Source organism: Pinus tabuliformis, chromosome 5_2, assembly GCF_031772625.1.
Source record: "Pinus tabuliformis cultivar Carrire ecotype Pingquan chromosome 5_2, CPIR1, whole genome shotgun sequence".
Lineage (NCBI taxonomy): Eukaryota > Viridiplantae > Streptophyta > Pinopsida > Pinales > Pinaceae > Pinus > Pinus tabuliformis.
The window spans coordinates 572,142,996-572,158,743 of record NC_142306.1 but is presented as its reverse complement, the minus strand read 5'-3'; the positions used below and the strand labels follow the sequence as shown (position 1 = coordinate 572,158,743).

Below are 15,748 nucleotides of genomic sequence, written 5' to 3'. Positions count from 1 at the left end.
ACCCTCCTGATAAAGTGAAAATAGTCCAAAGAATATGGACTCGTTGGCATTTAGGACACTAAAATAGAGTGGCAAATAGGAAGTGGAAGTTATAAATATACATTGATTTAAAGGTCCAGTATATATAGTTGTTTTGTGAAATTTTTAACTTTCAAGGCCAGTGATTAATTACCCTCATCTGATACCTAACTCCAAACAATATACCAATAAATAATTGTACACATTGGCCAAAGCTACAAAACCTCTTCTCATGAGAATTAAAGCAGGTAGCTTACATGAAAACTTTTCATGCATTTCAGCACATGGTTTGCATGAAGTTGTTGCGGAGTGTGGATTCTCACTAATTGTTAGGGAAAACAAAACTATGTAATATAATCACTGAAAATTTCAATAAGGTCAGAGACAAGCCATATGTTACTTTAATTAAACTAAGGCATATTCTAATAGAACCTTCAGTCAAGTAAAATAACTCCCCTATTTACTTTTTTTCATTTATGCCACCTGTAGCCATGGTGTAAGCCTCGACTGGTTGTGGCTCTGTGACCTCAGCCAGTTTACTTGGTTTATCAGTGGGTATTTCAGGGCACCATTGATGGTCGCTACAACGCTAATGCTTTCCCTCGTACATTTAATTAGGAGTGTTATGCATATCTCGTTGCCTGCTGCGACCGAGTGTCGTAGTTTCTTAGTCTACATATCCTCATTCTGGTGTGTGCCTGGCCTTACAGGTGGCTCAGAGTTTTGGTGCATTTGGTCTTTCGTGATTAGACCCATCTCCAGTATCTCATGGTAACTCAAGCTCAAGCCTCAACAAGCAACCATCAAGAGCATTCTAAGTCTTTCTCCACCCTAGTTAAAATGCCACTCAGTTCCTGTTGCGTTATCTCTTTTAAGTCATTCTCTGTCCTCTCCATTTTCAATTACAAGCCCACCTTCAATCGCATAAAACACTCATACTCTGTCAGTCAATGTACACCCGATTCAATAACCCACAACTTCAACCCCTTTCAGATCACCTTCAAAAACCTGGGTATTTCTCAGTTGATATATGCACAGCACAAAAACAACATTCTCAAGGATGTGGGTAAGAAAACTCTGCCAATGGCATCCATGCTCTTGTTCACCTTTCTGATTCAACAAGTGTAGTTGACACCATCTTTAGCAATTACCCAAATCCTGAACTCAGACTTTCAATCCAACATGGCCTCAAAAGAGCCAGAAGCAATAAAAGTCCCAGACCTTCAGCTACCCAACAACTTCACCAATATTATTGACATAGCCAGGGTCTTATCTCCAGCTGAAGCAGTGAAGATTTCACAAGAGTTGTAGGCTTTGGAAGACAAGTCAGAGTGGAAAATGAGAATCGTTACAAGGTCTGGGCCATCCCCGTCTCCTTCAGATAAATCCTTCAGGGACCTATGGCACCCTGATGACAGGATTGTGATTATAGTAGAGGACATCTCTTCCCCAAACATCTTGAATTTCGGCATAGGATCAACAGTGGATTCCAGGCTTCCTTGTCAATTCTTCGGTGAGCTGCAGTCCAGGTACGAGAATCAGTTTTTTGTATTGGAAGAGGGCTATCAGGCAGCCCTTTTGAATACAATTGATGCCATCAAGCAATGCATTGCTAGGGAAGAGGGATGCAATAATGTGCTTGGTTTGACAGATGACCTATACTTTTTAACTCTTGCGACATCCATTGTTGGGGGTTGTGTGTTTGGGTTTGCTGCCCAGCCTTTTTTATATCGACTTCTCATGGGATTGAATTTGAAGAGCCACACTTGATTCTTCTTTACCTTCACTATGTTAAGACAATTTAAATGCATATAGGTTATAGTTTTAATGTTATAGTTAACATGTTAGGTATTAAAGTTTATGTCTTGTAACATTTTAGGAGTTACAATATGTTTATGATGAGTGTACTAGGGGTCATAATTTTTAGAATTCATTGTGTTAAAAATCATATTGCACTATGGTTTACTTAATAATAGAGTTATTCCCTTGAGGATTATAAGGTAATAAATGCCATTTTTTCTTAATGGTAATAGTGGTTAGAAGTTCCATTTTGGAAGGGTTTGCAATTCTCCAAGAGTGATCAAAATATATTATGGTTTATATGGGATATGGGACATATAAGTATTTTGACTTTCATAATGGCTTTTGGTTAAGAGACACATATTGTATTTGATATTATAGTGACCATAGTGGTGAAAGGTTACATTAAGAAAGGGAAACAATTAGTGGGGCTAATATATAGGAATATCTAATAATAAATTCATTATAAGTATTTTAATTCTTTATGAAAGTATTTTTTTTGTTGTATTTGCGTTCTTCAATTTATGCCTTATAGCGTTTCCTTTGCAACATGTGGTGCAAATGCTAGTTTAAATTATCACTTACTAATAGGGCATTTTGTTCATAGTTATTTAATTTTTTTACTTTTTAATTTTTGGATGAATATTCGAATATTTATAACTGGAAAAAAAATAGAAAGTGGACTTTTTTGGAAGATAAATTCGCGTAATCTGTTAGAACAGGTTGTTTGAATCAACTTCAAATCAGTGAATTCGAATTCTCTATGTAATCATTTTCTAAATATTAAAGATTTATTTTATTAAATAAATGATAGAGGTTATTTATTAAATTTATAGTTTATTTATTATATATTTTGGAGATGTTTTTAATGAGTTTAATGGGTAAGAGTATGTGTTTTCTTTTAAAAGATTAGAAATTTAAAACTAGAGTTGTGGAGTATGTATGTTTTTGTAGACTTAACATGTCAAATTACTACATGGAGGTGGGTCCATTTTCCACAAACAAAAAAGTCTCATACGCCAATGCAGTGTCTGGCTTGGTCATGACTTTAAAATTAGATAATAATAATAATTTTTGAGTTAAATTTGTTCAAAATCACAAATTTAACAAAAATAAAAAATAAAAAATTAACAAAACCAAAAACTCTAAATATATATAATAACTAAACAAACTCTTTATCAAATAATTAAAAATTTATTTATAAAAATAGGTAGTTTGAGTTTGAAAGGGTTACCTCTCATAGTTTCTAATTTTTTCATTTTAGATAAATATATATAATAAAAAATACATGTATCACATTTCTGCATAATCAATATTAATAATTGTTTCTATGTAAATATGATTCAAAAATCGAATTCTTTATGTAATCATTTTCTAAATATTTAAGGTTTATTTTATTAAATAAATGATATAAGTTATTTATTAAATTTATAGTTTATTTATTATATAGTTTGGAGATTTTTTTGACATATTTTTTAGTTAAATTTGTTGTAAAGATTTGTTGGAATCACAAATTTGAGTTGTGAACTCTCTATAATCCAAGTGCTTTGAAGTTTCTGAAGATGCTCAATTTATATATAAAATCAAAAGCACATTTTAAACAATAAAAAATCAAAATTTGCCAAAACCAAAAACTCCAATATATAATGCTCAATTTATATATAAAATCAAAACACATTTTAGACAATAAAAAATAAAAATTTGCCATATATATATTCTTTATCAAATAGTTAAAAGTTGTTTATAAAAATAGTTAATCTGAGTTGGAGATAGTAACCCTCTAACAATCGATAGTTTTTTATTTTTATTTTTTTCCATCAAACAAATTTATATAATGAAAAATACATGTACCACATTTATGCATAACTAATATTAGCAGTTGTTTCAATATAAATAATTAAAAGAAAATAGTTTAACCAAAGATAAAATCAAAATGTATATATTTTTTAAATTTAAGAAATAAATCATTTTGTAACATATATCTAAATTTTAATTCATATTTATATTCAAATATGGTAGCTATTATATAAACCACATTGAATATAAAAATAGCTAGATAGTAGCTAGTACTTGCCACTTAGTTTAAATATAGCTCAATTAAACTAAAAACAATGAAAATAAAAATTTCATAAAGATAAAACAACTAATTAAATATATTATTGTTAAATGTTATAACCAAAAACTAAGAAACACTATTAACTAATATTGTTTATATTAACATATATACAATTTAATATATATTTGTGTATGTTGCTTATTTTTTATATATTTATGTGTTTTATTTTTTTTAATGTATACAATTTTGTATAATTAAATTTATTAGAATATTTTTTAATATAATAATAAGTCATTTTAAACTGAAAAGAGAAAAAAAGTAAAAGTAATGAAAATGGAATAATAGAAAAAGGAAAAAAATAAAAGTCAGAAATAAATAAAACAAAAAATTAGTAACTAATAGAAATAGAAGTTATTAAACAATCTATAATAAGACCTCAACCAGTCAATTTACAAATAAATACATTTAAATAATAATAAAAAATAACAAAAAAATATTTCCTAATGTTAAACTAGGAATAAACAGTGTAACTTTTTAGTCAAAGACAAATTAATACACACTCAAAACAAAATTAAATACTTACTACCATACTAAATATAATAAAATAAAAAATTATATCATTTATACCACTTAGGTCGTTTTGTGCATACTTGATAGAGGAGCATCATTTAACATTATATTTCCTATATTTTTGATAGACTAAAATTTTTGACTTGATCTAATATACTTGAGAGATTTTTGACTTTATCTATATACATAAGGTGTTTGTTCTTTTCTTCAAATATGGTGTATTGTAACAGATTTAAATTAGAGTTTATTATTTTCTTTGCTATTATTAAAAGGTTGGTTTTTTCCTCAAATATGTAACAAATTTACTAAATTAGAATTTGTTCTTTTCCGAGCCATTATGAAGTTTGTTTTTCCCATCAAATATCATTTAATGCCAGGGAGAATTTGTTATATTACTAGAAGTTTGATTTTTCTTCACATATCAGTTAATGCAACACATTTGTTCTCTTACTATTACTAAAAGCTGTGTGTTTTTCCTCACATGCCATATGATGCAACAAACATACTAAGTTAGAGTTCGTTTTTTCCCTCAGATACCATATTTAATGTAACAAATTTTCTAAATTAACAAATATTGGAAAATATGAGAGGGTTTAGGGAGATTTAGAATTATTTGAGGGATTAGATTTCATGTTTTTGTTGAAATGGGGAATATGAACCCATCCTTCAGGTTCGAGTTATTGCTCATAGATCTGTTTAAGTGAGAACAGACTACAGGAGTGAGAGAGAGTAGTAGCGTGTCTTCGATCTCTATATTGTATTAGAGGTTTTTGTGATCTATAACATTTATAAGTGGTGTTTATTGAATTGAGGCTTTTGTGATCTATAACATTTATAAAAAGAATTTTTACCGAAATTCTTCTTATAAATCTGGTGTTTATTTAATAAAACTCTGAGTTGCAGAGCGATTTATTGTGTAATACTCTTCTTTTTTCTGCTTATCTGCCATCGAATCACTGTACAGACAACGCGGACATTTCCATATGTTGAATAACGGTAGAAACCCTCTAAATTCTATGTTTTCGCCAGATTTCTGGGGCGATGGTGAATGACAGAGTAAATTGTAAAATCTCGGAGAAGCGGATCGAACCTCAATTTAGGCCGAAAAATCAATATGAAGTTGCGGCCTGCGCAGAATGTCCATAGGCATGGTTTATGTTGAATACCGGGAAAATATAGATGTTTAAAATTTAATAATGTGGATATAAATTTAAGAATGTATGTTTTGCTGTAATAAAAAAATCAAGAGAATATTTTTTATAATTTTGTTTAGGATTAATCAAATTATGAGTTGTCGGTCAATCTTTAAGACTATTTAATTTGAGTTGTTGGTTGATTTTTAGGTCTATTTAATTTAGAGAGGCTGAACCACATTACGATTCATATTGATTTTGATAGTCTTTAGAATTAATCACATTATGAGTTGTTGTTAGATATTTTGAAACATTTAATATGGTGAGGATGAACCACATTAGATAGTTGGAAACTTCCACGCACAACTCATAATATGATTAATCCTAAAAACACTATCAAAATCAACATAAATCACAAAAATCTAAATTCAAACAATATTTTTCATAATTCAATAAATTAAATTAAATATTTTCAAATCATTTTTTTTTTTCTTAATTTCATTGTTTTTACTTTTAAATTTACAAAACTATAAAATATTTATAATCATTTAACAATATTAATATTTATCAACTATTTAATTTATACAATTATACTAATTTTTATATTTATGCAATAAAAAAATATTTTATTTTACATCATCTTTACATCTCTAAAACATTGTGCCCACTACTAATGTGTATATATATACAAATTCGAATTTGTTAACTTACAAATGGTTGTATATATATACAAATTCGAATTTGTTAACTTACAAAGTGTCATATATATATACATATGAAGGCGTTTAGATTTGAGATTAGTTTCCACGCTAAATTAAAAAAAAAAAAAAACAATTCTTAATTTTCAAGATTATATATATATATCTAGAGGTCTAAGATTAGTTTCCATGCTGGATGGAAAACCAAAAATTCTTCATTTTAAAGATCACGTATATATATACATATGAAGGCATTTAGGTCTCAGATTAATTTTCTCGTTAGATGGGAAAACCAGATGTTTTGTTTTTGTTTTAAGTGTTTTGTTTTTTAACGATAATAAGTTTAATTATAAGATATTATTAGTAGCATTGTGTTAAGTGTGTGAGATAGATTTATTTTTAATATTATAATATATAGTTTTAAAATGAGTTCAGTTCTAGGGGTTAATTTAGTTGGTCAAAAACCGTGCCTCGCCATTGGAAGGTCATAGGGTCGATTTTACTGGAAGCTTTTGGGGTCAGGTCTTGCCAGTGGGCCGAGGGGTGATTAGCCCAGATTTTTTCCGTGGACGTAGTAACCACTGACCACGATGTTCGTGAACCACACTAAAAAAAGAAAATTAAAATGAGTTTATATAAAAGTGTTGTATGGAAGTTCACTTATTATTTAAAATATTAGTGAATATATAATAAAAAAATATTGCAGAGCCGGCATCTGGTCCTGTAGGTGGCAAATCCGCACAACCTCCAAAATTCTCCCGCGGATGAAGATGGATTATAAGTGGTACCTGCAGATCATCAAGCATTCGGAATTGAATGCGCCTCTTGTTTGAGACTCTTCGCAGGATTTTTTATTTATGGCTTCGTTGGTTTTATCCGTTGTCATTCCCATCAGGTCTCCCTTCATCAGCTCGTCTCTGTCCCTGCATCCCTGCAATGCTCTGATAGCTTGGTTGCATGTCTGGTGTAAGACTTTTATTCGGCTCCCTTACCTTCGAACCTGCTCTGTCTGGCCTTGCTCTTCATCTCCTTCAGGTTACTTCGTTCCCTTGACAATGGTGCGTCGCCGTGGTTGTTCTCGCTGTGGAGGCAGTAGTGGAAACCGTGGGCGCTCTCAGCCTGCTCCCCAGAATGTTATCCCTCTGGCTTCGGCTTCCCCCTCCTCAGAAAATGGCAAGCCTTTCCCGCACAATTCGTTCCAAACCACCCACTTCAAATTCCAGAGTCGTCTCAATAGACCGGTTCTCTCAGCTAGCATCACTGTAATTTTGGCGGAGGAAGAAGCTCGGCCTAGTGTCTCTGTGCATACCTCAACTTTGCAGTCTCAGGATGATAGCGAACTCCAGGGAGAATATGTTGGCATTGTGTTCAATTGTGGTGAGTTGCAGGCTGAGGGGAGTGTCCCTGATGTCTTCAAGCCTCCATAAGACAACGCACAGGATATCTCGGCCTCTATTAATCCGACGAACTCCTCTGGTGGCAATCAGCGCTTGGCAGCTCTTCCAGGTGGCAGCGGTACAGGTGCTGAGGACAATGTTGATGACTCGTGGATGGGCAATCCTTGCCTGGTGGAGAAGGAAGCTCAGGACCCCCAGACAGATGCTTGATGCCTCCGGGGCCTCGTCTGATGTCGCAGTTTCTCTTCTGGCTCTTTTGTCCAATGTGTTGTGTTATTATGGCTTTTGTTAATGTGTTTTGTATCAGGTCTTGGCTCGGCAAGTTTATCAGATCTTTTGTTAATATGTTTTGTATCAGGTCTTGGCTCGGCAAGTTTATCAGGTCCTTGGTTTTTCAGTTTTGCATATGGTTATCCGGGCAGCACAGAAAGTTTGGCTACAGCTCTCCTTTGACCTGTACTGTGGTTTACCATTATGGCCAGCTTCTTTGTATGTATGGCTTCTGGGTCTTTTGTATCTGGTTATCTCAACCCTGGGATAGTTTGTCAGTTTTGTTGGACAACTTCGGCTTCCTCTGAGGTCTTGACCTCCTTGTAACTATATTTTCCTTTTATTAATAGAATTAGCCTTTACTTAGAATATATATATATATATATATATATATATATATATAGATATATAACAAAATTTAATTTAAATAAATAAATTATTATTTATTTAAGAAAAATATAAAAGAGTATTGAACTTTTTATCTTAAAACAAAAGAAGAATAAGTTTATATTATCTAAATTAAATGGATTTATATTATCTAAATTAAAAGATAAGTAAATGTTGATAGGCATTAATCCATGGTAAGCATCAAAATAGGCTTTGTTACAATATTATGGGCGAATACATGATTTATCAAAAAAACCATAACTCATTTCATATGACATTTTTTTAGTTAATCAATTTAATTAAATGAGTAAAAGGAAAACCATAAGTCACTTCATATGACTCGTTCATATGACATTTTTTTAGTTAATCAAATTAATTAAAAGAATAAAACTGAATAACTACTTTGGAGATAAATTTCAACCATTGATCTATCTACATTACTATGAATATTTTAAAATGTTCCATGGAGTTTAATCTATACCATCCATCTACTAATTATTGATAGTTAAATTAAAGTTCTATAAGGCATATTCCAAAATAAAGACGTGTATCATCATAATTATAAATCAATATACATATAAACTATGTATATTATAATTTATTTTGGAAAAATTGAAATGAGATTAATAATAAATTTGTTATTGTTTTGATTTAAATTTCATCAATTAGATTACTCAACTTTAAAAAGGTATAATGGAGAATCCCCAAACCTTTTGAAGGTTTTAACTACATGTAATACCATAGGCCATTAATACCAAGTGCCTTAAACTATGGTTGTCGATAAAACAACCTTGGCAAACATTTTTTTTGTAACAATGCCCTTTTAAATTTGAAGTGAGAGATTCTTATGATCCCATCCAGAAAACCACAAGACCCCATATCACTTTAGACTTTATAAATACACACATGCCTTACCACATCTCACAACAATATGCCATATAAATGTATTAAAAAAAAATTCTATAACCAAAGTAATTATTTTTGTTGTTGTGGAGCATTTATGTCGCCATTTTCTAGCCTTCATACCTACTCACACCTTGTGCTCTTCTCATGCCACTTCATTAAAACCAACAACATGAACTAGCTTTTATCTATAGTGGCTTTTATATTTTCTCTTTGCCTCTCCATCAACCTGCTAAACTAGCGATTTCATCTCATCTCTAGGTAGGTTGTCCCTGCATTGTGCATGCTCTTCACACCTTTGTGGGTTGATCAAATACTAGATTTATTTCTTCAACAAGTAGCAATTTCTCATTTTCGATCCTTGTTTTTTCTATACTCCTACTTATTAGTAATTAAAACTATGCCAGAATAAAAATATTTATGAAGAAACACATACACATAATTAACACTTTTTAGCACTTCAAATAATGTGAGAAGAAAAATAATTACAAAGGAGCACATATATATCAACCATGCATACTATGATTTATTACGGAAAGCCCGAGCCAAGGAAAAAAATCCTACTATGATATCTATTATTCTTTTAGATTAAATGCATCCAACCAATTGAATACCCTAGTTTCGAGCAAGTGAGGCTTCAACTTGCTCAACTTTGGCCCATTATAAATAAAAAATCTTCAAGCCTTTTAAAGGCTTTAACTACATGCAACACCACATGGTCAATACCACAAGTCAGCACTTAACTCTTTCATCTTGTCAAGTTTACCTAACAAATAAAATAGGTTGATGATGTCTACAAGATCCCAAACGAATTGAAAAAATGGTTGCACACACAAAAACTATTCATGTATTCAAACTTAAATACAATACATTGATATAGTTATATGAGGTCCAAATTATTTTGAATTTGGAGATACATGTTGAGAGAATATCTCAACAATTTCCAACAAGCCCTAAATAAAATCTACTAAAGTAGGCATTAACTCTAACACCTTACCTTATTGCTTATATAAAAAATAACAATACTAAAATGACAAATATTTTTGGATTTTGATCCTTGTTTGGTCTAGTCATCATTAGCATTCCCACACTCTTTGAAATCTCATAGATTGTGCACTTTCTCAAACATTAATTTTGAGCTATGACTTGATACATATAAGATACAATTGTGCCTAACCATCAATGACATAATTGCAGGATACACGATTCTCAACATACCCTGAAGAATAGTTTAAACACTAAATCATTCTATTTACATACTTCCATCTATCAAATACACAATGAGATATGTATTCATCAGTTATATGGGAAAGCAATCTAGATATTGAATGGATACGGTAGTCAATCATACAATTTAACCTTTTTAATGTACATAAAATTACAGACACACAAAGATAACTAGTAACCATTGTTCTTAGAGAACTGAAGTACAACACGATCCACTATCATATAACATATTTTATATATAATTAAACCAATAATTTGTTCTTTTGACACTAAAGAACTTTGAGAACAATCATCTTAAATTATGTTATTATGTTGTATGATTGGTTCTTCATTATATAAGTTTACAAAAAAAGGAAATATAACATACGAAACCAATAGTTATATCCAAATTAGGTGAGTCCTCGGACATTTCATTCGAAGGATATTTAGGGATAATTATGTTGGTTGATTCTTTTAGTTTTACATTTAAAATATATTTGGCATGAATTTTGCAATTCAATGATGTATGTCCATGTCTTCGGTAGTAGAAGCATTTTACTAAACTCTTGTTTTTATTCATCCTTCCCTTGGAAAATAGTGTGATTTCAGCTTGTGAATTGTCTTTTGTGTCTCTTGCTTTCATCCTCTTCACTTCTATTAAGAGTGGTACTATCATTTCATCTAGTTTTTGAGAGGACAGTTGACTTAAATTAAATATAACATTGTCATAATTTGAAGATAGATTTTTCAATAAAGTTATATTTGCATCTTCTTCATCTACATTAGTCCCAATTTCCAGCAACTTCCTTATAAGTGGTTTTAGTTACATTTCAAGTTTGAACGACTGTAATTTTAAGGAAAACTTTGCATTTATAGTTTTTTCGCCAAATATATTACTCAATTGTTCCCATATTTCTACAAATCTTTTTTCTAAATTGATAATGTAGTTGAGATTATGAAAGAGATGGTGCACAGATGAACTTATCTATTTTACCTCTTTTCTCCCCTTCAATTAATTTCTTGGATTTGCAAGTGTTGCTTCTATGCTTTTTACTATACCCCACAATTTTATATTCATCATTTGTAGCTATGTATTTACTTTTCCTTGTATGGAAATCATAGCCATTAAATTTTTACAATGTTGTATCCTCCATGTTCAAAATAAACTAATTTAAAGCTACTACCTCGTCCAACAACAAGTGAGGCAATGAATTCTCTATGGCAAGCACAACAATTGATGACTTTGTTTTTAGCTAGAAGTGCACAATATTACCACAAATTTTCTAGCCAATAACACAATTTTGGGCTAGAAATATTGTTCTTCCTTACATATATTGAGGATCTATGGTACTTTCACAAGGTTCTAACCAAGTACAAACATCAATATAGCCACAAACTCACCCACATGATTTCCAGAGTTACACTAGTGGTAGCCTCATATTCATGAAGTCTCTACATAGCAAGAAAGATACTCCTCAATGTTGAATGAAAAACTCTTACATAATGGAAGCTCCCTTTGTAAACCCCAATTTTTATTTAAATGGAAATTCTCTATGGATTGTTGTAAGGAATTAAGTTTATAGCATATTGTATAATTCAAAAATCTGCAATTCTTGTCTTGGAAATAGTTATCGCTTTGGATAGACATTCTCTTAATGGTTCTCTGGAAAAATTAATAGCTCAATCATTGTGTTTGGCATACATTCAATGAAACATGTCAAGGTGAGTTTCATAAAAGGAATAAAAGGTGCCACTATTTCCATACATTGTCATTTGAAGTTGACGTATCACAAATTTGTCATCTCAATTTATTGGAGAAGACAACTCATTCATAGAAGAGCCATCACAAAACTAAGCCACCACAACAAATCATGGAGTCGAGATTTGGAAAAAGACGATCCACCATTCATATTTGTTAATAATAATCTAGAAATCTCCTTCTTACACATCTCTTCATAATCCACACTTCATTGAAATCAACACAAAGGCACACAAAATGACCACACATCTACATAGAAAAATACACACACCATAAATTATACATAAAACTATTACACACGCTTATGTTTTTCTAGGTCTCCCATAAGAGTGTTATATCCAAAATTAAAACATTTATTGTATATACATAAAAATTATTCATATATTAAATACAATAATTTTATATACTTGATATAAAATCCAACTTATTCTAAACTTGAAAATAAAAGTTATACCTCAATAATCTTCAACAAACTCCAAACATAAACTATTAAAATAATTATTAACTTAACACAAAGTAATCCTCAATAATTTATATATAGTTTTCAAAAATATAATTAATAAATCTCTATCATCATATATTTAGACAAACTCTCTCCTATTATTCTCTATAATCATAATGAAAAAACTAAGTTATAAAGGAACAAATTTAAATATAGCTATAAAGATAAGCAACCACTTAAACAAATTTAAATATAACTATCCAATATAGAGATAAACAATCACTTAAATATGGCTTTCCCAAAAAGTATGGCCTCCTATACATCATTTGAAATTGTGTGGCAGAAAATAATAATAATAATAAAATAAAGTTAAAATTATATTTAAAGAAAGATCAAAATTATCGAATTTTTGGTCCGAGGTGTTATCTATTTTGGTGCTCAAATATTTGATTATCTCGACCAGTTTTGCATTCCCTTGGTCTACTAATAATTGACTTTGAATTTGTGGGAAACAAAAGTGGACAACCTTATGCTTTCAGAACAAAATCTATATAAAAGGCGTGGGTGGAAGGGAGAAGAGACACATTCTCTGGTTCGATCTAACAACAGAGTTTCATATTTATCTAACCTCTGAAACTATTAGCTCTTTCCATAAAGAAAATCAGGATGTTTAACATAGTTTCATATTTATTTAACCTCTGAAACTATTAGCACTTTCCATAAAGAAAATCAGGATGTTTTAGTGCATGTATTAGACAAGTGTTAAATTTTAATAGCTTGAATGTGCATCGCTCCAATTTCTAAAAAGGGCACTAGGTTGTGAGTATCAAAGCAAAACATATAGTATATGGTACCATGTACTTTTACCAAGTGTTTGTGAACAAAGACTTATTTCTGAAATTGTTGAGTTTTCTAAATACATGGACACATCACCATGCCTCTGAAGTCAAACCTTGTTGACTGCTATTATTGATAAAGATATTTTCGACCAACTCAAGGACATGAATGTATTTTTAGAAAATATAAGTGTGTTGGTAATTTATTAGTTTCAAAGTTGTTTTCCAGAATGGTTAAGTTTTGGAAATTATTTTTGCATTGATATTTAAAAAGACTCTATTGTTAGCTTAAAAAATATTAGAATTTATTTGTTTTTTTTCCATAAAATGTTGAGATCTCACGTAATTAAAATAACTAATTGGGAACTTTGAATGTTTTTTTTTCTCGGTAAAAACTATGCTAATATATTATGTACAGTAGGCAAAATTTACATCATGACAAAACAGAGAGAACCAGGCTCTGGGAATATCATCCAGGAGCAGTTGAGGCCAATCAAAAAGCTAGCCCACGCAGGGGCGCCAAACAAAGAAGCTAAACCATCCAAAAGAGCTAGCCCACGCAGGGGCGCCGACCAGAAATCTGAATTATCCCACGCAGGGGAGACTAACAATAACCAGCCCATTAACGAAGTTTCTAGGACACAAACACAAAGCACTGATGCCAAAACTAAGCTAAAACAGACAGCATTAGAGACCAGAAGACCAGACAGAAGAGCCATGTGAACCTTGAGCTCGGGCATCGCTATTCGTCCATTTGCACCTCCTCTACCCGGCACCAACCGTAAGCCTCCCTTTCAGCAGCAGTGGGGGCAGTGTCTTCTGCTTCGCTGGTCCTCTCCCTCTGATCTAGCCTGCTTTTCGAGACATTTTCCAGGTCTGAGGCAGGATCCTTTACTTCCTTCTCCGGGCCAGTTTCAGGAACCTTTGCTTCTTGCACCTTGCTGTCAGCTTTCCCCTGCCCATGTTCATCCAGGGAGTCATTGTCTTCCTGGGAATTTTCAATGAACAAGACCGAAACATGCGCACTAATCTGGGGGTTGTTCATGGAACTGCTAAAATTGAAGATAGCAGAGCCGAAGGCAGGCAAGGAAGCCGAGCTCGATGCACCAGCGTCCATGAATTGACTGGAATGAAGGGGATTAGCTCCAGTGGAGCGTATGTTATGGCAATGACAGCAGTGGACAGAATTATCTGCATCGTGACTGCGAGAGGTTCCTCCTCTGGAAGTGCCTCGACGGCTAAGCAGACGTTGTCGAGGTCTCACCATCCTTACAGGGGTCGAGGAGAGGAAATTCAAACAGACCACGGAATAATCCAAACAGCCAGCTGCCGGAACAGACTGCGGAATAACCCAAACAGACAGCGAGGAGATCCCGGCGGAGACGGAGAGGCAGGGCAACCGGAATTGCAGAGACCTGCCAGAAGGAAGAACCACCAACATTCCCTGACCAGACGCAGCGACATGGTTTATAGCCTCAGCTACCTTACCTTGGAGCGCGCCCGCCATAACTGCAACCTCCACTTGAGCCGAATAGCCGTGCAGGGCATTTACTATGCTCTGCTGCATAGCCTTATACCAGCCGCTTGCAACGCCTGTGCCAGCCTTGCCTCCGACGTCTGCCACGTGATGGCATATGGCCGGCATGTGGCCTGCCGCACACTCCCGTCCCATCCTATCTAACACCTGCATCCGGGGGGGAACTTTGAATGTTAAACCACCTTAAAAGAACATTATATATATATATATATATATATATATATATATATATATATATCTATATCTTCATATATTCTCTAGAGAGATAACAGTTGGAATTAAGGACATATAGTCTCTATAGAGAACATATGTATTTTAATCTCGCCTATTGTTTCTAAATAGAAAATATCTCTTCAAACTCAACTATTGTCTTTAGACAGATAAATGAAATTGTCTCTTAAAAAAAAAAAAAATTGTGTTATAAATTGTATTTATATATACAATAATAATATGTGTGTTCTATATTATTTTTATAGAGACAATTTTTAAGACAATAATTTAAGACATTTGTTTAATGACAATATCTACGACAACAAGTTTCTTTTTGTCTTAGATTAAGACAATTTACTAAAAATTTGTCTTAAAACCACCCTCTTTGTAGTAGTGAAAAAAATTCCTAAAATCCCAATTTGAAAATAATAACCACAAGTTTGACACATTTAATTTTTATGATAAATGGTTGTCTTAAAAAAATGCATGAATCTCAATTTAAAATACTAAGCACATGTTTCAACTC

At 32.1% G+C, this 15,748-nt stretch overlaps 1 protein-coding gene across 1 annotated transcript; it reads left to right on the top strand.

Annotated features, from left to right (window-relative positions):
- Positions 1-1,356: 1,356 nt before the first annotated feature.
- On the top strand, positions 1,357-1,788 carry LOC149160265 (thylakoid lumenal 15.0 kDa protein 2, chloroplastic-like). Its single transcript, XM_089434559.1, has one exon. It carries the CDS (start codon positions 1,357-1,359, stop codon positions 1,786-1,788), a length of 432 nt encoding a protein of 143 aa, XP_089290685.1.
- Positions 1,789-15,748: the final 13,960 nt, after the last annotated feature.

What these genes read in the sequence shown, in the direction of transcription:
- LOC149160265 (XM_089434559.1), top strand. Translation starts at nt 1,357, where the DNA reads ATGAGAATCGTTACAAGGTCTGGGCCATCCCCGTCTCCTTCAGATAAA.